The sequence below is a fragment of the Panthera leo genome, chromosome B4, assembly GCF_018350215.1.
Source record: "Panthera leo isolate Ple1 chromosome B4, P.leo_Ple1_pat1.1, whole genome shotgun sequence".
Taxonomy (NCBI): domain Eukaryota; kingdom Metazoa; phylum Chordata; class Mammalia; order Carnivora; family Felidae; genus Panthera; species Panthera leo.
Genome location: NC_056685.1, coordinates 28,641,245 through 28,663,353, shown reverse-complemented (window position 1 = coordinate 28,663,353; position 22,109 = coordinate 28,641,245). Strand labels below are relative to the sequence as shown.

The 22,109-nt window shown below is 34.9% G+C and overlaps 1 protein-coding gene across 1 annotated transcript in view; it reads left to right on the top strand.

Annotated features, from left to right (window-relative positions):
- KIF5B (kinesin family member 5B) overlaps positions 1-19,059 on the top strand; it is a 48,995-nt gene extending 29,936 nt beyond the window's left edge. Inside the window, exons 15-26 of the mRNA XM_042945258.1 lie at positions 1,896-2,039; positions 6,638-6,826; positions 7,350-7,467; positions 7,999-8,060; positions 8,157-8,266; positions 9,027-9,128; positions 10,498-10,558; positions 10,670-10,741; positions 10,913-11,017; positions 12,312-12,528; positions 13,258-13,408; positions 16,836-19,059. Of these exons, the coding sequence (XP_042801192.1) occupies positions 1,896-2,039; positions 6,638-6,826; positions 7,350-7,467; positions 7,999-8,060; positions 8,157-8,266; positions 9,027-9,128; positions 10,498-10,558; positions 10,670-10,741; positions 10,913-11,017; positions 12,312-12,528; positions 13,258-13,388 (1,311 nt within the window). The 3' untranslated portion in view covers positions 13,389-13,408; positions 16,836-19,059. The remainder of the gene's footprint in view (positions 1-1,895; positions 2,040-6,637; positions 6,827-7,349; positions 7,468-7,998; positions 8,061-8,156; positions 8,267-9,026; positions 9,129-10,497; positions 10,559-10,669; positions 10,742-10,912; positions 11,018-12,311; positions 12,529-13,257; positions 13,409-16,835) is intronic.
- Positions 19,060-22,109: the final 3,050 nt, after the last annotated feature.

Here is a 22,109-nt window from a genome sequence, read left to right as displayed (position 1 = left end):
TTGAGAAAAAGAAAAATATATAACTTCATATAATTTGGGTTTTGTTCACTGTTACATTCCCAGCCCCTGGAGCAGAGCCCACCTGGCACATCTTCCTTGTGATTCCACAGTAGATAAGAATCTTTGTTTGTCATTGCTATAGAACAGGATTTGCCACCCTCCTGGAGTGATGCTGAAGATAATAGATAGCTGTGATAATGACTGCTATACTTCCAGCATCACCGTGGATGAGCTTTCTCATTAAGGATTTATTATTGCTAATGCTAACTTCTTGTCTAGAAACCACATCTAGAGTTGGACTCAGGATCAGTGTTCACTGCTTACTTCCCTGTCCATGTTCATCTATCTAAAGGAGCGCAGTCAACACTATTTCTAAAGTTTTCATACCCCTGATAAATTCATTTTCCCTTTCTAATCTCCAAAGTTAAGCTGGAAGTTACAATTTCACAGCATGGAAACCAAGGTGCCTTTATAGCTCTTATTGAGTTGCATTATTAGCAAACCTAATTACCGTTTGGAAGAGCAGTAGGAATTTCTTACATCTCTATAAGCTGTAAGTTGGTCTTTGGTCACCTATTTCAGTCTTTAAGACATTTGTGTCTGTGTCCCAGTTACGAAGCTGAATCTGTCAGCACTGTATTGGTAATAGGAGTTAGAAACCTTATAGCATTCTGCATCTTTGTATATGCATACAATATTCCTGCTCAGTTGTTAGAGAAAATACCTGGTGATTTAGACATTAAAGCTTACTACCTGGGGCTCCTGGGTGGCTCAGTCAGTTGAGCGACCGACTTCGGCTCAGGTCATGGTCTCACGGTTTGTGAGTTCAAGCCCCACGTCAGGCTCTGTGCTCACAGGTCAGAGCCTGGAGCCTGCTTCTGATTCTGTGTGTGTGTGTCTCTCTCTCTCTGCCCCTCCCCCCACACATGCTCTCTCTCTCTCAGAAATAAATAAACATTAAAAAAATTAAAAAATAAAGCATATTACCTTATGAGAAAGATACCTGGTATTTTATATTAAATTTGGTGAGTACACTACTGATATTCAGAAACTTAAGGAAATGACCATAAGAAACAAAAAACTGAAATGATGGCATCTTTACTCATTTATTTTTAGTGCAACTTACTTTTAGTCAGTATCTGACTTGTGCTATAATGATTAGTTTTAAAGTGGCCAAAATGGTTGGACTTTTCAAAGCTGTGGTGACTTTCTTGTTGATAAACTAGCTATTATTTTAAACTTAAAGTAATTAAATTCAGTAATACTATTTTATCACTATCTCCTAAATAACTTTATATCATGTAGTAGTAGTAATTATCAGGTGGATTCTTTCCAGTGACTGTGTATGTAGAAAGTATATAAAGAAAACCTACAAACCATCTAGAAAATTCAGTTCTAACATTAATTTGCTCAGACTCTGTTTCCAAATATAAGCTATACTGTGGAAGTAAAAGAAAATTCAATCTAATTAATATGGAAATTTCCCATTTCTAGGCAGAAAATATTACCCAGTCTCAAAAATTAGTGAAATGATACAAACTACCTGCTCGTAATGGAGCATAATATGGCTATTTTATGTAGTCTATTAGGTCTGAAATATTTTGTAAGTTTGAACTGAGAGCTGTCCCAGAACTCAGTAGAATAGTTAGTTCAAAAAACTGAAAGTAGAGGGGCACCTGGCTGGCTCAGCTGGTGGAGTGTGTGACTCTCGATCTCATTGTGAGTTCGAGCCTCACGTTGGGCGTAGAGAATACTTAAAATTAAAGTCTTAAAAAAAGTCGGAACTAGAAAATAATGCTTTTGTAAGTACCGGGTGAAAACTTGGGATGTGTCAATATTTGAAGTAATATTTCATTGAATAGATTTAACTGTGTCTTTTGTTTGGATTATGTTAGGCAACTTTAGCAAGTATAGATGCTGAACTTCAGAAACTTAAGGAAATGACCAACCACCAAAAAAAACGAGCAGCTGAGATGATGGCATCTTTACTAAAAGACCTTGCAGAAATAGGAATTGCTGTAGGAAATAATGATGTAAAGGTAAGTAATAATAACCAAATATTAAGCATAATTATTTGTACACCACTCATACTTATGTTTACTACTAACTTTTTGCAAATTTCTTTTCATACCCATTATCTCATGCACAACAGCAATGCATAGTAGATGGTAATAGGTGAGAAAAGAATAAGGGGCACTCAGAAAGTGTATTCAGTAAGTATTTGGACCCCATGTTTGGTTCTTTACTATGTATGTTTGCATTTAGGAATTATGTTAGTTACAGTACTTGAAAGTATGTCACTGGGACAACAGTGAAGATTAGCTCAGGGAGTAAACTTGTAAATGAATTGGCCTGTGGTTTGTTTTAAATGTTTGAAAAGATAAAAGATGGATATGCTTATTAATTTTTTTAGGTTTTATTATAAAAAATTTTAAACAGTAGAGAGAATAATACTGTGAACCTCAGAGTTATTATCAAAAATTTGCCACACCGGGGGCGCCTGGGTGGCGCAGTCGGTTAAGCGTCCGACTTCAGCCAGGTCACGATCTCGCGGTCCGTGAGTTCGAGCCCCGCGTCAGGCTCTGGGCTGATGGCTCGGAGCCTGGAGCCTGTTTCCGATTCTGTGTCTCCCTCTCTCTCTGCCCCTCCCCCGTTCATGCTCTGTCTCTCTCTGTCCCAAAAATAAATAAAAAACGTTGAAAAATAAAATTAAAAAAAAAAAAAAAAAAAAAAAAATTTGCCACACCTATTTTATTTATGCCTTTTTTCTGATAATCTTTTTTAGGGTACTAACATTGGTTATGTTAGCACTAGGCATGTGGTAAAAAAAAAAACGTTTAGTGACCTGGTTTTAAAACTTAGAGCAGAAAAGCACACTAGGACTCTTAGCTGCAAGCACATGCACATAATATGCAAGATTTGTATGTTGCGCTAGGTATTTGTTTGGATTTTATCTTCTTGATTAAAGCTTAATTTTGTAACAAAGAGAACAAACTAGGGTTGATAGTGACAGCCTACTAAGAATAAGAAGCCCAGTTTAACAAGAGCTTGAAATGAGTAAGTTTGCAGTATGGAACACACATTCCTTTTGTCAATTGTTATTCAAATTTGCTGTTTGTTGATGGAGGCAGGGATTCATTCTCCTCATATATTATTGGTTAACATTGTCACGCCATTGAAACAGAGGAAAAATGTTATTGTTAAATACTGGATGACTTGACTTGTTCTCTCTCTTCACTTGCTTGTCTTTTCACTCACTTCATCACTCGCTTCTGTCATTCATTAGGGTGGTCTAATGTGAGATGATAGAGCTGTGGGAATCTTTTGGGATGGAAAAGTAAATTTACTTAATATCACTAAACACTAGAATGGTGTTCAAATTTTGCTTTGTAGATTTGCAGCTTCTTTTTAGAAAAATCTTCCCATTTTGTGTTCAACTAATCTTACATGAAAAGGTGGTAAAGATAGGGAAAATAAGAGTAGAAATTTCGGCTGATGTTCAGTGGTAGAGCCAGTGATAGAATACAGGTTCCCTTACTCCCAGACTGCTTTTTTCACTATACCATTATAGCATTTTGAAAACAAGTCAGCCTTGCAAATAGCTTCTTTTTTTTTTTAATGTATGGATTCTCAATATTTTTGTCAGTTGTATGTAATTCTTTTCCTCTTAACATCACCAGTAAGTACTGCTTGTGTTTTTTACGTTATGGTTCACTCATGTTGTACAATTTTGTGCATTTTGACAACACATAATTCAGATCCACCATTACAATATAATAATGTAGATTACCTAACAAATCCCTTGTGCTTTTTACCCTATTCATGCCTCAGCCCTGAACCTCTAGCAGCCAGTGATCTTTTCACTATGTGTGCAGTTTTGCTGTTTCCAAAATATCACATAGTTGGAATTAGACAGTAAATGTCCTTTTCAAACTGGCTTATTTTTCTTAGCAATGTGCATTTAAGGTTCTTCCGTGTCGTTTTGTGACGTGATAGCTCATTTCTTATATCACCAAATATTCCATTGTATAGATGTACTAGTTTGTTTATCCATTCATCTGTTGAGGGCCATCTTGGTTACTTCCAGTCTTTGGCACTTATACATAAAGCTGCTATAAACTTGTGTACACGTTTTCCTGTGGGCATAATTTTTCAATTCAGTTGGGTAATACCTAGGAGCATGATTGCTAGATCATATGTTAAGATAGTGTTAGCTTTGTAAGAGACTCCTAAGGTGGCTACAGCATTTTGTATTCCAACCAGCAGTGAGTGAGAGTTCTTGTTACTTCACACCCTCACAAGTATTGGTGTCACAAGTATTGGTTTTTTGGTTTGAGATGTATAGTGTTGTTTTAATTTGCATTTGGGATGTTTTCTTATCTTGAGTTCTTTGTATATTTTGGGTAACAGTCCTTTATCAGATATGTGTTTTGCAAATATTTCTCCAAGTCTGGCTTTATCTTTTCATTCCCTTTAATTTTAATGACATTCAACTTGAAAATTTTTTCTTTCAGGATTGTGTTTCTGGTATTGTATCTAAAAACTCATCTCCAAACCCAAGGTCATCTAGATTTTCTCCTATGTTCTAGAGGTTTTTTGGTTTTATACTTACATTTAGGTCTATGATCCATTTAGAATTAATTTTTCTGTGAGATAAAAAGGGTCTGTCCAGCTTCATTGTATTACATGTGGATGGATAGTTTTTCTAGGACTGAGTCTTGAAGATCTATCTCCAGGTTACCTGGGTGGCTCATTCGGTTAAGTATCTGACTCTTGATTTTGGCTCAGGTCATGATCTTATGGTCTAGAGATGTGGGCTCTGCACTGAGTGTGGAGCCTGCTTAAGATTATCTCTCTCTCACGCGTGTGTGTGCATTTGTTCTCTTGTGTTCTCACTGTCGCTCTCAAAAAAAAATCTCCATTGAATTGCCTTTGCCCCTTTGTCAGAGATCAATTGACTGTATTTGTGTGTGTCTATTCCTGGGCTCTCTTCTGTTTTAGTTACCTGTCCTTTTGTCAGTACCCCCACCATCTTGATTACTGTAGCTGTAGTAAGTCTTTAGGTTAGGTAGTGTCAGTTCTTTGATTTTGTTGTTCTTTAGTGTTGTGTTGGCAATTCAAGGTCTTTTGCCTTTCCCTTTAAACTTTAGAGTCAAATTTGTTGATAGCCATAAAATAACTTGCAGGAATTTTGATGAAGATTATGTTAAATCTATAGATCAAGTTAGGAAGAATGGACATCTTGAGTCTTTCTTTCCATGAATATAGAATATCTTCCATTTATTCAGTTCTACATTGATTTCTTTTGTCCTATTGATTTTATACCTATTCTATTACATTTATGCCTAAATAATTCTTTTTTTCTTTTTATTACAATGTCAGTGCCACTGTGTTTTTAATTTCAAGTTCCCTTGTTCATTGCTGGTATATAGGAAAGTGACTTTGGTATGTTAATCGTGTATTCTGCAATGTTACTATGGTAGTTTATTTTAGGAGTTTTTTTTTTAAACAATCCTATCTGCAAACAAAGACAGTCTTAATTTCTTCCTTTTCAAGCTCCACTTAATTTTGACACTGAATATTGTACTGGAATTTTGTAATGAAACTTAAGGAATGTACAGTTACCACAGTTCTTTTGGTGAGCTTAAGAGTCATCTTTCCTCTGCCACCTACACATCAGTATTTGTAAAGTTTTAATTTGGACTCACATATGATTAGGAATGAAGAGGAAATCAAAAATAGAAGCAAGTGTCATCAGTTTTGTTTGTTTTTAGGTTGCATTTTTTTTTTTTTTCTCTTGCAAGCATGTATTAACATTAAGTTTTAGAAAATAAGGAAGGCAAGGGACTCCTTGGGAGGCTCAGTTGGTTAAGTCTCTGACTTTGGCTCGGGTCATGATCTCACAGTCTGTGGGTTTGAGCCCCACGTCAGGCTCCATGCTGACAGCTCAGAGCCTGGGGCTGCTTTGGATTCTGTGCCTCCCTCTCCGCCCCTCCCCTGCTCACCCTCTGTCTCTGTCTCTTTCTCTCTCTCTCTCAAAAATGAATAAACATTAAAAACATTTTTTAAAAAAACAAAATAAGGAAGGCGAGGCGTCTGGGTGGCTCAGTTAAGCGTCTGTCTTTGGCATAGGTCATGATCTCTCAGTTCGTGGGTTTGAGCCCCGTGTGGAGTTCTGTGCTGACAGCTCGGAGCCTGGAGCCTGTTTCAGATTTTGTGTCTCTTTCTCTTTCTGCCCCTCCCTCCGAGTCTCATTCTCTTTCCCTCCTTCCCTCCCTCCCTCCCTCTCTGTCTCTCTCTCTCTCTCTCTCTCTCTCTCAAAAATAAATAAACGCTAGGTGTGCCTGGGTGGCTCAGTCAGTTGAGCATCTGACTTTGGTTCAGGTCATGATCTCACAGTTCATGGGTTCAAGCCCCGCATCAGGCTCTGTGCTGACTGCTTGCTTGCTTCAGAGCCTGGAGGCTGCTTTGGTTCTGTGTCTCCTTTCTTTGCCCCTCCCTTGCTCCTGCTCTCACTCTTATCTCTCAAAAATAAATAAATAAATAAATAAATAAAATAAATAAATAAATAAATAAATAAATAAATAAAGCATTAAAAACCATTATTGTTTTTAATTTTTCTTTTTTCTTCTGACAGCAGCCTGAGGGAACTGGCATGATAGATGAAGAGTTCACTGTTGCAAGGCTCTACATTAGCAAAATGAAATCAGAAGTAAAAACAATGGTAAAACGCTGCAAACAGTTAGAAAGCACGCAAACTGAGAGCAACAAAAAAATGGAAGAAAATGAAAAGGAGTTAGCAGCATGCCAGCTTCGTATCTCTCAAGTATGTATTATTATAGAACAAAGTTTAAGGAAAATGACCTTCTATAGGTTATTATTAAAAGGGTAATGCAAGTATTTTTTTCCTAGGTTCTCTGCAGTAGAGCAACATGAATGAATTTAACTGGGTTATGTTTACTGACATGTATAGAAATTTATTAGAAAGCTGTAACTGATTTGACTATTGAAGAATTCTAGGGTAGACAAAACTGCAAGATCCGTTTTCTGGCTTTGGCAACTGAATGGATGAGGTCCTTCACCAAGATAGGAATTATGTAAGGAGGGAAAGAGAGTAGTATTAGATGGAGAGAATAGTAAGAATATTATCTCATATGTCAGCTTTCAGTACCTTAATGTGCAAATGTTATAAGTTAAACAGGTGACCATTTCAATGATTAAATTCTTTATTGTTGCAATATATATTTAGATACATAGATAAAACCTTGCTTTCTGTTAACTTTATCTGTAAAATGTGTGTGTAAGATTTTTTTGCACTTCATTCATATCAGTATATTTTTTCCCAAAAGCATGAAGCCAAAATCAAATCATTGACTGAATACCTTCAAAATGTGGAGCAAAAGAAAAGACAGCTAGAGGAATCTGTCGATTCCCTCAGTGAAGAACTAGTCCAACTTCGTGCACAAGGTATTAGCTTTCAGTGTTTTATGACTTCTTGTCTATATTCTTCCCTTAGTATAATTGTAGTAAACTTATATTCAAACTGATAGAAAATAGTAGGAATATGGGTAATTTGCAATAGGAAACAAATAATACCTTTTAATGTGGCTTTGATGCATATTTTTGCAAAATTGTGTTTGAATGTGGAAGTGGTCAATCTAGGAATTTCCCACAAAGTCATGAGGTTGTATATATATGTATAAATCGTAATATAGGGGATGTGGTGGAAAGCTATCTCATTCCCTACCATTCCCTAACCCATCTGTTCCAGGATTAGGCAAAGAAAATAAAAGAAACCGTAACCATAATACTAACACAGTGGATATAACTAAGAGTCAAAATGTTCTGAACTTCAAGAGCAAGATTTACTGTATGGCATTTGGATAAAGTCAAGTACTGTTAAGCAACAGATCCCTCATTAAACCTATTTGCTCCTTGGTTTATAGGAAGAACTTTAAGGCTTATTTCTTCTCCTGTTTTCTCTCTCTACCCAAACAGAGAAAGTGCATGAAATGGAAAAGGAGCACTTAAATAAAGTTCAGACTGCAAATGAAGTTAAGGCAAGTTTGATGTAGCATTAGATTCTAATGACTTGAACTTGTTATTCTTGAGTTGATTAATCTTACCTTAACATCCTTTTCCCCCAATAATTTTAGCAAGCTGTTGAACAGCAGATCCAGAGCCACAGAGAAACACATCAAAAACAAATTAGTAGTTTGAGAGATGAAGTTGAGGCAAAAGAAAAACTTATTACTGATCTTCAAGAGTAAGTAAACTTTTCTTCCCTCTAAGATATTAGAAGTAACACAGAAAGATGGACTGTTTAGCAAGAGGCAATAATAAATTATTGATGGACAGTATGTCCATTTTAGAAACCTGCATTTTTCATTGATACTGTCATTTTGACTTGAAGATAAAGATTTTTTTTAGTTCATGAGCATAACTTCTAAGTTCCAGATGAAATTTTTAAAAATTAACTTCCTCTTTGAAAATTTGTTAACAGAGAAAAAACTTTATTGGAAATTGTGAGGTTTAGAAGTTTTTAAGTTTTTATTTTATTTTAATTCAAGAAGTTTTTTTTAATAGTTGTTGTCATCTTAGTTTTTCTAGAAGAGGTTTTCCCTATTTCCATAGCCATATGCATATATAGCCTAGAATTTATAGAAATTGGAGGTCTGCAACCAAATCATGATTTGAGTAAGAACCAGAGGTGACTAACAAAAAATGATAAATTTTGACATGTGGATCTTAATACCTAATTGATTTAGGGACAAGGGTTCAGGGAATTGATGAATATAGAATGAGAGTCATGATTTAAAACCAAAATATGAAAAATATTATATGACTGAAAGTAGTAGCCACGTGCTCTTCCTTTCTTTTCTCTCTGCTGTGAGGACAGGATAACAGGTAGTCTTGAGTATTTCAGTGATGAGATTATAGAACTAAAGAATTTGATGAAAACATTTTAATGGTGCCATTCAGAAAACAATGCTGTTGATACTGTGTTATGTTTGTTTTTTTGTCAGCCAAAACCAGAAAATGATGTTAGAACAGGAACGTCTGAGGGTAGAGCATGAGAAATTGAAAGCTACAGATCAGGAAAAGAGCAGAAAACTACATGAACTTACGTGAGTAAATGTTTTAATTCAAGTTTAAAAATAAAAACTAGAGGGGCGCCTGGGTGGCTCAAGTCGGTTAAGTGGCTAACTTTGGCTCAGGTCATGATCTCACAGCTCATGAGTTCGAGCCCCGCATCGGGCTCTGTGCCAACAGCTCAGAGCCTGAAGCCTGCTTCGGATTCTGTGTCTCCCTCTCTCTCTGCCCCTCCCCTGCTTGCGTGCTCTCTCTCTCAAAAATAAATAAACATTAAAAAAAATAAAATAAGATGAAAACTAGAGGGATATCTGGGTGGCTCAGTTGGTTAAGTGTCTGACTCTATTTCAGCTCAGGTCATGATCTCATAGTTTGTAAAATCAAACTCCAAGTTAGGCTCTGTGCTGACAGCATGGAGCCTGTTTGGGATCGATCCTCTCTCTGCCCCTCCCCTGTATGCACGCTGTCTCTCAAAATAAATTTTAAAACTTAAAAACTTTTTAAAAATAAAAACTAAATTAGAGGATTGCAGGTATTATTCTTGCTATATCCAATGAATACATTTTTCAGTTTGTATAGGTTAAAGGGTATTTTTCTTAAACCTCTGATTTGGATTGATTTATACCTTAAAACTTGGCAGTAATATACATATGTTATTGTAGTTTAGCAAAGGCAAGATACTGTATTTTTCACTCATAGTCAAGATTCAGATTTCTGTGCTACCATATTAGTTGAAGATCCATTGTAAAAATATACCTTATATGACATTAAGTCATTTCAAAGATTTCAGTGTCTGCCAAAAAAATTGAATTTTTGTCAGATTTGATTTTGCATAAAAGACGATTATTGTTTTAGCCTTGCCTCTTGAACAGAGGTTTTCACCATTTACTTTTTTCCTAACATACTAAAAAAATATAGTCTGTACTTATTTTTCTAGAATCTGAGCAGGTACAAAACACATGATTATAACTTTTCCTATCTTGAATTTATGAAAGACGATTTGTAAGTGGAACTGCTGTTATTAGGATGGTCACAGATCAGGATCAACTCAAGAGTTGGTTTTATAAAAACTAGCAAATCTCAACCATAATTTTGTTTAGAATAATTCTAATATAAAATACATAAAATGTTTTAGTCTTCAATAATTTATAATCTCTAATTCCCACTTAATAGGAATTATTTTGGATAAATAGCAGTGTGTTCTATGTGGCACTAAACTATCAGAACCACTCCTTATTCTTTGAATTCTGCTGCATTTTATTTCATCTCTTCTGCTATAAGAGGGTTTTTTTTCCTAATAAACTATAGATTTAGAAGGAAATTATAAGGCATAAAAATTTATTTGAAAATAAAACTATGACTTTACGAAATTCAACTTGAAAATTATGTATATTCTTCTGTTAGAGTCATGCAAGATAGACGAGAACAAGCAAGACAAGACTTGAAAGGTTTGGAAGAGACAGTGGTAAGAAAAACTTGAAAATAAATAAGATAGTGGGATGTTTAATGGGTTTCCCCTGGCTTATGACTAAAGTTAAAGACCAAATTCCAAAAACATTGCTGTTCTTAATTCAAGGCAAAAGAACTTCAGACTTTACACAACCTGCGTAAGCTCTTTGTTCAGGACTTGGCCACCAGAGTTAAAAAGGTAATAAAATAATGCTGAGGTGGGTATTTATATAAGTGGTGTTTACTATGATTATTTATGTTCATAAGTGAAATAATTTTATATTATCAAAACAATTTCTGTGTAGTTAAGGTTAGATTTTTTTTTTAATCTTTAATGTTTTTGTAGTATTCATTGACCTTCTTTTCTTAGAGTGCCGAAATTGATTCTGATGACACTGGAGGCAGTGCTGCTCAAAAGCAGAAGATCTCCTTTCTTGAAAATAATCTTGAACAACTCACTAAAGTGCACAAACAGGTAATAGAGAGTGTATTTTCTCGTAGCTGCAAATTAAAAAAATTGAGGAGTGTTTATATATTTCAGAGCACTAAGGAATTTTCATACCCTGAGCTGTTCCATTATTTTAATCAAGCAATTATATAAATAAATCACTAGCAGTTTTTAGGGAACTTAATATTTTTAACAACCCTTTTATCAAGAGGCCATTGAAAATGGTTAGTATTATTTCTTTTCTAGGATTTTAAGTCTTGTCAGTTTTTCTCAGTTATTCATGGTAATTAAGAAACATTTTTTTATAAATTTTTTTTAATGTTTATTTTTGAGAGAGAGAGAGCATGAATGGGAGAGGGGCAAAGAGAGAGGGAGACACAGAATCCTAGGCAGGCTCCAGGCTCTGAGCTATCAGCACAGAGCCTGATACGAGGCTCAAATCCATGAACTGCAAGATCATGACCTGAGCCGAAGTCAGATGCTTAACCAAGCCACCCAGGTGCCCCTTGAATTTTTTTTTGGTGTTTTATTATTTTCTTAGTGCACGAGCAGGGGAGGGGCAAAAAGAAGGAATTCCAAGCAGGCTTTTCACTGTCAGTACAGAGCCTGATGCAGGGCTCAAACTCACAAACTGTGAGATCATGACCTGAGCCAAAATCAAGAGCCACTTAAGTAAACTGAGCCACCTAGGCACCCCCATGGTAATTTAAAAATCTTCAATAGATAGGTCTTTGTAGTTACAAATACATTTTTTTTGTCTTTTGTCTTTTTACATTTAATGCCCCAGAGTGTGAAATAAATAAAATAATGAGGCAGTTCATTTTTTTTTTTTAAATAATGCTTTCACATTACCTAAACTATGTGGGTTTTTATTGTTTTGCTTTCTGTGCCTTGATATGTGACTTAATTATTTTTAAAGTTTCTTAGTGCACTCAATTGTACATTTCGTTATTGTAGACCTGATGTTTGCACCAGAGTAAAGTTAAGGGAATTTTAGCCTTTTTTTGCTTTCAAAACTTGATTTTAACACTTAACATGGTATTTACCAGATGTTACAATTTCCCGTCATTGGCTAGTGGGGAGAAAGAACCCTTTCCCTCAACCCCTCCCAAAATTAAATGAAGTTATATTTTGTGAGACACACATATGGATCTGTATGGATGTATGTATTCTTTGCTTATTGCTGCCTAAGTTGTTAGATAAATGGAAAACATTAATATAAAATGTAGTTTTCTTTTCCAACGAGAAGTTATGAAACATTCATATTTCTTCAATTCATCTTGTTAAAGCTAAAATCCTTATTTTCTTTATGTACTTTTAGTTGGTACGTGATAATGCAGATCTTCGCTGTGAACTTCCTAAGTTGGAAAAGCGACTTAGAGCTACAGCTGAGAGGGTAAAAGCTTTGGAGTCAGCACTGAAAGAAGCCAAAGAAAATGCATCTCGTGATCGCAAACGCTATCAGCAAGAAGTAGATCGTATAAAGGAAGCAGTCAGGTCAAAGAATATGGCTAGAAGAGGACATTCTGCACAAATTGGTTAGTAGAACACATTAAAACCTTTTAACCTTGCTTACTTTGAGTGTTTTTATTTACTTGAAAACGTAATCTGATTGACAGATTCTGTGTTGTCATGGTTGTACTTGTCTTTATTTCTAACTTACCTAAGAGTGGCATTGTTGAGAATGAAGAGCAAACTGAGGAATAGCCACATTCACAGGAAAAAAAGATAAATAAGAACTAGACTAGCATGCAAAAACGGTCAGGAGGAGGTGAAGCTATAAAAAGCATTTTTTTTTTTTAAATGTTTATTTTTGAGAGAGAGAGAGGCACAGAGTGTAAGCAGGGGAGGAGCAGAGAGAGGGGGAGACACAGAATCCCAAGCAGGCTTCATGCTCTAAGCTGTCCGCACAGAGCCTGACCCGGAGCTCGAACTTAGAAACCACAAGATCATGATCTGAGACCTCAGCTTAACCAGCTGAGCGCCCCTGTATAGAGAGCATTTTTAAAGCAGAGAGACTTGCAGGAATATGCAATCTTTTAGCAACAATGTTACATGTTTTAGAATAATTATTGATACAGGAATTAGGTTCTTAAGAGACTAGGGATTGTATAGGTCCTGGAGAAAAGGCTATAACTGAAAAAAAGAGAAGAATTCTCTGAGGAACAAAAAGGCAAAGAAAAACCACATTTGGGAATTGTTGTGAATAAAGAGAAGAGTCATGTGTTAAGATTTATGCTAAAGTCAGCTTTTGTTTTTCACACTAGCTAAACCTATTCGTCCTGGGCAACATCCAGCAGCTTCTCCAACTCATCCAAGTGCAATTCGTGGAGGAGGTGCATTTGTTCAGAACAGCCAGCCAGTAGCAGTTCGAGGTGGAGGAGGCAAACAAGTGTAACCTCTACACATTACCCACAGGTTTGTAGTTTATATCTGGCTTTGAGTCACAGCTCTACATGGAAATATTCAGCCATTGGTTGTTAAATACTGCTTTTTTGGATATCCATATTGGGTTGTTTTTTTTTTAATGTATGTGATTATAAAAGTAACTTGGCATAATTCCTTCTAGTCTTTTATCATAGTTTAGATCTCATACTTTATATTCAAGTTTGTGTTCCTAACGTCTTTAACCTTACATACTGGAATATTTTTAAAAGCTCTTGTATTTTGTCTAATGGATATACCATGGCTTATAACTATTCCCTTTATGGGACATTTAATTAAATTAAGCATGCTAATTCTTTTTCTATATTTACTATAAAAAGATGTCTCACATTTCGAATTTCATATACGGAAATTTCAGTTTGGAAAATTTCAAGTGTGAAATATCTTTTTGTGTTCTCTTACCTTTTAGATTATTTTCAGAAGATTCCCAGAAGTGGAATTATAAGAAAGCATGAATATTTTTAAAGTTCTTGATACATACTAGTACATTGCTGTCTAGAAGGACTAGGCCAAATTGCGTCATAGCCAGGGATACTGTCTATTTTGTTCCATCTTTGCCAGTATTGAATATTAATAGTTTTTAAACTTCTGTTTTAATATAAGCATCTCATTGATTTATTAAGAAGTTGGATTTTTTTCATATATTTACAGGCTCATTTATATTTCCCTTTTTTTTTGAGTTATTCCTGTATCCTTTTCCATTTACCTATTGCAAGTGATTTTTATTTGTTTCTAGTTGTACAGGTAATGTCTGTTCCTTATAGGAGAGTAAAGAATTTTCACAAAGTAGAAGATACATTTCATCCAGAGATACCACACAATTTATTGTGTGTATCTTTCTGGTGTTTTCTTTACATATTATAATTTTCTTTTAATATTTATTTTTGAGAGAGAGAAAAAGCATGAACAGGGGATGGTCAGAGACAGGGAGACAGAGGATTTGAAGTGGCCTCTGTGCTGAGACCAGACAGCCCAATGGGGGGCTTGAACTCACTAATCATGAGATCATGCCTGAGCTGAAGTCAAACTGACTGAGCCACCAGGTGCCCACATATTTTAGTTTTTAGATTAAAAATTTCTAACTGTTGATAAATACTCTAATAACATACTGCTCCTATTCTAGTACATGTTTCTTTGTAGCCTTCTTTAACTTGGCAATGTGTTCTGAACATTTTCTTCTACAACATGATTGACTAGTTAATAAGCTGCCTAGTATGTCATCATCTAGCAGAAACACAGATTTTTGTTGTTTAGAAAGTCCCAGATGTATAAACGCTTTGGGTACTAAAAATACTAAAATTATTACGTTACCTATTAACACTTTCTGACAAATACTAAAGTCCACTTATTTGCATCTTGCTTATTTTTACTTTGACACATTGGATAAGAATGGCTCTCAGTTTGAGTAGAGAATTAAGCAATAGTCTGAAGGATTCAAATATCCCAATAACTCATAAAAATTTTTTGTCCACAAAGTATAAAATTTAAAAGAGAGTAACATAGTGAAGAGTACAGACATCGGAGTTCCATCTAAGTTTGAATCCTGAGTTTTCTTTTAGGAACTTGAACAAGTTACTTTATTTGTATATAATTTCTTTCTTGTTTTGACTCCTTTTAAATTTCTTAAGTATGAAAATAAATTATGTGTTTATGATCTAAAACTAATGTATCTGTAAACATAACATTTTTTCTATAATCACAATAGTATCACACCTAACAATATTTTTAAACATTGTCTAATACCAGTCCATATTCATATTTCTCTAATTGTTATTTTTTTCCTAAGTCCTTTTATAGCTGGTTTATCTAAACCAGGGTATAATCCATGACTGCTGTTTACATTCAGTTAGACCTCCTTAGTCTCTTTTAATCTAGAAAAATTCTCCCCTTTTTAATGACATTGATTTACTGAAGAGACTAGGCTAGTTCTCTTGAGCATATGCCACCTCTGGGTGTGTTTGTTTCTATGTATAGTAAGTAGCTTTGTTCCTCTATTCGTTGTAATGAAAACATTTATTAGATTGGGCATAAGTAACCATTCTTAATGAGACTACCACATAAAGTAATAATGTGTTTAATATTAATATTGTATTGCATTAATTTAATATTAATATCGTATTGCATCAGTAAAACAGTGGTTTTCCTGCCAATTAGAGGTGGCCTCTGTTTTTCTCCATTTGGAGTAATTAACTTGTTGAAGCCCCTTTGCCACAAGAATGAAAGTCATGCTTGAGAATTCTACAAGTTAAAGTGTTACCTAGTACACAACAGTTGTACAGTAGATGCAAGTTGCCTTTTCTGGAAGTGTAGGTAGGCAAAGGGATTTTCAAAGCTTATATATACATACAGATAAAAGTTTATTCTTTTTGGGTATTGTCAGAATTCATGTGTAAACTTTGCACTATCATTCATAGACAAGATAGACCGTGGCCTTACTTAAATATAACTAAGTTTTAGCTTGAAAGTAGAGTGGTGATCCCAGTGTAATGACAGCAGTTTAGCACATGAGGGAGATAGCTAACCTGTCCAGATGAGGTTTCAAGACTTGAAGTTACTTGAAAAGTGTAGTCATTTGCAGGTTTGTTTCATTGCTGAGCCAGAGGATAGTGGTTGTTAATTTTTAAAGCCTTGCAGTCTTAAACCATGATTGAGGAGTATAGAAGCCTCATAAGTGATAAAGTGTTGAAAAATCAAATAATATGTAGAGAAATTTTTAATTATTAAGAAACATTTTGAGACACTGGATTTATTTCTGGGAAAGACAACAGTGTATTAATAGTGATTCTTTTAGAACCCAGTTTTACGTGGCTGGTCTTGTAGTTTGCATAATACTTTCGACAAGTTGAGTTTTCCTAAACACATAGGTAAAGAGGTAGTTTAATACAAGATGCCTCCAGGTAACAGCAGTTGGAATTGTTTATTTTAAGGTCACTTTTCCCACTCCATGTATCTCTTGTATATCCCTATTCCTGTCCCCAACCCCCACTTTTTGTTTTTCTTTTCCAGCTACCATGTATAAAACTTTGCTAGTTCATGATCCTTGGCTTAAAAATGTCATGGATATCGTCTACTCCCATTTTATTAACCATTTGTTTCTTTTTACAAAAAAATGTAATTCCTTCATTTGCTCATTCATAACTCTCTTGTGGAGAATAAAGGGCTGACTTTTTAAGCACTATACTGCTTATAAACTACCCTGTTTAAAACTTAAGTAAAAGGAAAAGGAATAAAATCATTTAATATTGCCGGTCTTTTTAATTTGGGGGGAAGTGGTCTAAGCCGTTGGTTAAAATGTTTTTAAACTATTGTGTATTTTATGAACTTACTTCCATCTTTTTCATGATTGTTTGGAAACAAGTTTTGTATAAATAAAAATATTTTGTTTTTCATCTATTTTCAGGCATTGAAAGTAATTGAATATGAAGAGGACATAATATCAAGCAGAGTCTTTCAGTGACTACCCCCTGGGAATTGTAGAATTATAACTTTTTTTTAATGTATAAATTATACCTGGCTTGTACAGCTGTTTCCTACCCACTCTTCTTGTAAACTCTGCTGCTTCCCAACACAACTAGAGTGCAATTTTGGCGTCTTAGGAGGGAAAAAAATGACAGTTTACAACTGTGGTCCTATTTATTACACAGTTTGTCTTTTGTGTCTTAAATTTAGTCTTCACTGTGCCAAGCTAACTGTACCATATAGGATTGTGCTTTTTGTACTTTTTTTGTGTGTGTGTTTATTTTTTAATCTCAGTTTAAGTTACCTAGCTGCTACTGCTTTTTATTTTGCTTTTCTTATTACGATGTCTTCCTTATTTAGGGAAAATGGAACATTTAGATTAAATGTCTTAAATTTTACCACTTAAAACACTACATGCCCACAAAATATATCCAGTCAGTACTGTACTTTAAAATCCCTTGAAATGATTTCAGAGTTAAAATTATTTGTATCGTCTCTGAAGTTTGCTTCTGAAAACTACTGTTTGAGCACTGAAACCTTAAAACTGCATAAGTAGGCATTTGAGACTGAGCAATGCTACTTAATTCTCTCATGAAATGTCTGTTGCTAAATTATCTTGAATAGAAATATTTTATATCAAAAGCAGTCTCACTTTAAGAAAGAGAGTTTGGAGACTCTTCCCAGTTCTGTAATCAATATGGCCTGATGGAATGAAAATACCCTGCTTCATTCTGGTGAGCCTGGCTAATTAATATAAGAATTGGATAGATTAATTTATCATCTTAATATAGTGAAATGAATTAAGATACTACACGATCAAACAGCATTTTATATTGTTAGTGCTGTATCAATTATTCTAAATTTATAGCCTGTGAAAATTGAAAAAAAGTATGGAAGAACAGGACAAGTATATGGTGGACTTACAAACACGTTGATTAATTTTGGTCTGAAATCCTTGAGGTGTTTTTAATCTGTTAACACCAAGTCATACACTATAATTTATTTCTTGTTTAGTCTAGAAATAATAAATTGCAAGTCACTAATCCTCAAATTATTGTGTTGGCTATAGCCCCTAATTTTGTAATTAGTACTAAGTGTACCTGTTTTTGCCACTCTTCTCAGCTGATTAGGCGACGTCAAGTTGATTTTCAGAAGCTATAAAAGTAATAAGGAAAGAGGTTTCAATATTTGCTTCATCTGTGCGTGGGGTGACTACAGCTATATTAGCAGAAATTTGCAGAGGATGAGGATTTAAGGTTATTCAGTCAGTAAAGAAAGTTGGAGAGTTCTGTGTTAGGATCTGGCTGGCAGAATTAACTTTTTGAAAAAGTTTTATACACAGATATTTGTATTAAATTTGGAGCCATAGTCAGAAGACTCAGATCATAATTGGCTTATTTTTCTATTTAACTATTGTAATTTCCACTTTTATAATAGCTTTGATTTAAAAGATAAACTTATTTATTTATTTTTTTAACAGTCAAAAATCCTTGCTGTTATAGTATGCGACCTTTAAAATGATTGTGTTGCTTTTGATCAAAGAAACACTCCAGAAATTGAGATGAAACCTTGGTGTGCAGCAAGATTGAAGTAATACAGTTAACTTTAAAAAAAAAAAAAAAAAAAGTGCTATAGCCTATTTATGATGATAGTTTTCTAAATGGAGAAATATTTGGCTGCATTCACATAGACATTTATATTTTGTTTTCAAAAGAAAGCTTGCTTCTTTGGCAGTACTCTTAAATGAAGCAGATTTTTTTTTTCTCTTTTATCTGAACATGGTAGTTTCACTCTTGTTAGATGTATCACGGGTATTGGTGCTGTGTAACAAACAATTGTAACTAGCATGTGGTTCAGAATACACAATGTTAGGGTTTTTTAATATTGAAATGGTTCTTTTCTATTTATAATTTCAAACTTTCACAAAGTGTACAAAGAATTTCATAAATTAGTTTTCAGTGAACTCTATTTGCTACGGTAGGTCATTAAACAGCATTTACTCTTACAAATGAAAATTTCTGATCATCTGGAACATTGACGCTTATTTCAATTTGCGGTGTCCTTTTTTTTTTTTTTTTTTTTTTTTGACAATATCAAAGTTCCTCTGAATGGTATTGATAAATGGTTCAGAAGAGAAACTCAGTGAAATAAAAGAATAATATTTATTCATGGTGAGCAATTAAATTATTTGCCTAACTTAAACTACTATTTGTAACTTTCAATTTGATATGAGGTGACAGAAAAGAGTCTTGAGTATACCTGTGGAGTATGTGGGTTTATTTTCAGTGTTTGAAGATACACTCAAAGATCATTGGTTTGGGAAGACGCCATATAATTTTAAGTTAACCTGCATGCTGTAAATGTGTTTTATGTTTAAATAAAGAGGAAAATTTTTTTGAAATGTAATAACTTTCTTAAAACTTAGTTGATGAAGTATTAGGTTGATTTTATATGACTAAGAGGCCTTTTGTCTTGACAGAATAGTGACTAATGTGTCATTATATTCATGTATATTCTGTTTCCTAATGTATTACTTACTCTTTGGACAGTGGGTATTAAATATGTAGGCTGAAAACTTCAGAGCCAGAAATGAAATCAGTCTCACCCATGTTATTTTACTTTAGCCTACCTACATGGTTCTGTTCATCTGAGCCTGATTGTTTTATTAACCTGTGTAAGAAGTGTTTGTTTTTCAATGCTTACTCGGTGGTCCTCAGTGATCATTCAAGCCTAGCTGGAGAAAACTAAAGAAAGACTGTTCTTAAGTTCTAGTGGTGATTTGGCTTTTTGTTGGGGGGGGGGGGGTGTCGGGGTGTATAATATTAAATTCTTTAATAGAAATGTTTAATTACATATAAAAGCATACAGTAAATAATGAACGTCCAAGTACCTCAACAATTTTCAACTCAGGGCTAATTTTGTTTAATCCATAACCCCCACTCATGTGCCCCCTCCCCCATATATACATTAAAGCAATCCTGGATATATGCATTTCTTCATAAAATTTCAGTATATTATGCATATTAAAATACATGCTCGTTAAGCGGTGCCTGGTTGGTTCAGTCTGTTAAGCATCTGACTTGATACTGGCTCAGGTCGTGATCTCGCAGTCATGAGAACGAGCCCTGCATGGGGCTCTGGACTGAACGTGGAGCCTGCTTGGGATTCTCTCTCTTTGCCTCTCCCATTTTCCACACTCTCTCAAGTATATACTCCTTAAAACATACAATACCAGATACCATTATCACCAAAAAAACGAATAATTCCCTAAACAAATTCAATTTTATAAACAATTTGTTTGACTCAAGATCCAATTAAAATCCATATATTGCAGTAGCATCCACTTCATTTCTCTTTCTCATTTTTCCCCCTGTAATTAGTTTATAAGGAAAGCAGGTTCTTTGTTCGGTAGTTTACCAGATTTTGCTGTTCACATTCCTTTGATACTAACTCCTTGGTCCTTTATATTTCCTATAAATTTATCCTGGATCCACAGACTTCATCAGGTTTAGCTTTTCTGTTGAGAGAGGTGCAGCATTGCTTCATAGATGCTGTTATTCTTCCATCAGGTGGCACATAATGTCTGTTCTCTTCCTGGATTATTATTTGCCATTAATGATCAGTGCCTTTATCCACCAATTATTAGGGGTTACAGAATAGCAGTAATATGTGATGATGCTTTCATTTGTTAGTTGCAGTAGAGAACTGCAGAGGAAAAACAGGATAAATGATTCCTTGCAAGTTTCAAAGTCAGTCATGTCACTACTATCTTCCAGTGGTGACCAGTAGTGCATTTTTTCCCTTGTTTTTGTTACTTGGTTTTCTTTTAAGTGTGCTCTGTGAGCCTCCAAATCATTTTTCCCTTCTGTGGAGGAATTGAAATGGAAACCGATTCTTACGTATTCTCTCCCACACTGGACACTGGTACAGTGTGTCTTAGGGACTCCACTGTGCTAGCCACTTCTGTCGCATTTATTTCGATAAGCTTAAAGGTGTTGATCTATGTTCTGTGGAGTGACCAGATGTCCAGAACTCTCAAATTTGACAGAGGTCAGGAGAGTTAACATGGCCCTGGAGCAAAATTGTACATGAATGTTGTCTGCTACATATGAATGTGAACTGCTTATAATCTGAAAGGAGCACGTTATATACTGTTTTGGCCAGTGGGTGTGGGAAGGGAGGGCACAGCAGTTTCAAAGGCTTCTGTTTGGCCTCTGGGATAGCCTGTGTCCTACAGGCCAAAGATGCATGTGGGGCGCCCTGCCATTTATTATGTCAATTCTGGTTACACATGGAGAGATAAGGAAATGACCTATAAGCTGAGTCCACAGTATATACAATTTTTTTAAAAACAATTCTATACATTACCCAGTGCTCATCATGATAAGTGTACTCGTTAATCCCATCACCTCTTTCATCTGTCCCCCACCCACCTCCCCTCTGGTAACCATCTGTTTCTTCTCTGTAGTTAAGAGTTTGTTTTCTTGGTTTGTCTCTCTTGCTCTTTTTTATTTTTCCTTGGTTTGTTTTGTTTCTTAAGGTCCACATATGAGTGAAATCATATGATATTGTCTTTCTCTGATTTTGCTTAGCATTATGCTCTGTAGCTCCATCCATGTTGCAAATGGCAAGATTTCATTCTTTTTTATGGCTGAATAATATACTTTTATATATATGTGCCACATCTTTATCCATTCACCTATCATTGGACACTTGGGCTGCTTTCATAATGTGAGCATTGTAAATAATGCTGCGGTAAACACAGGGGTGCATGTATCCCTTTGAATTAATGTTTTTGTGTTTTGGAAGTAAATACCCAGTTAGTGCAATTGCTGATCATAGGACAGTTCTATTTTTAACTTTTTGAGGAACCTCCATACTGTCTTCCAGAGTGGCTGTAATAGTTTGCATTCCCATGAACCATGCAAGAGGGTTCCTTTGTCTCCACATTCCCACCAATACCTGTTGCTTGTGTTTTTTATTTTAGCCATCCTGACAGGTGTGAGATGATATCTCATGGTGGCTTTGATTTGCATTTTCCTTGATGATGAATGATGTTGAGCAAATTTTCATGTGTTGTCTGTTGGCCATAGGAGTCTTTGGAGAAATGTCTGTTCATTTCTTCCACCCATTTTTTTATTTGGATTTTTTGTTTTTTGAGTATTGCATTGTATCAGTTCTTTATAGATACTGGTTATCAGATACGTCGTTTACA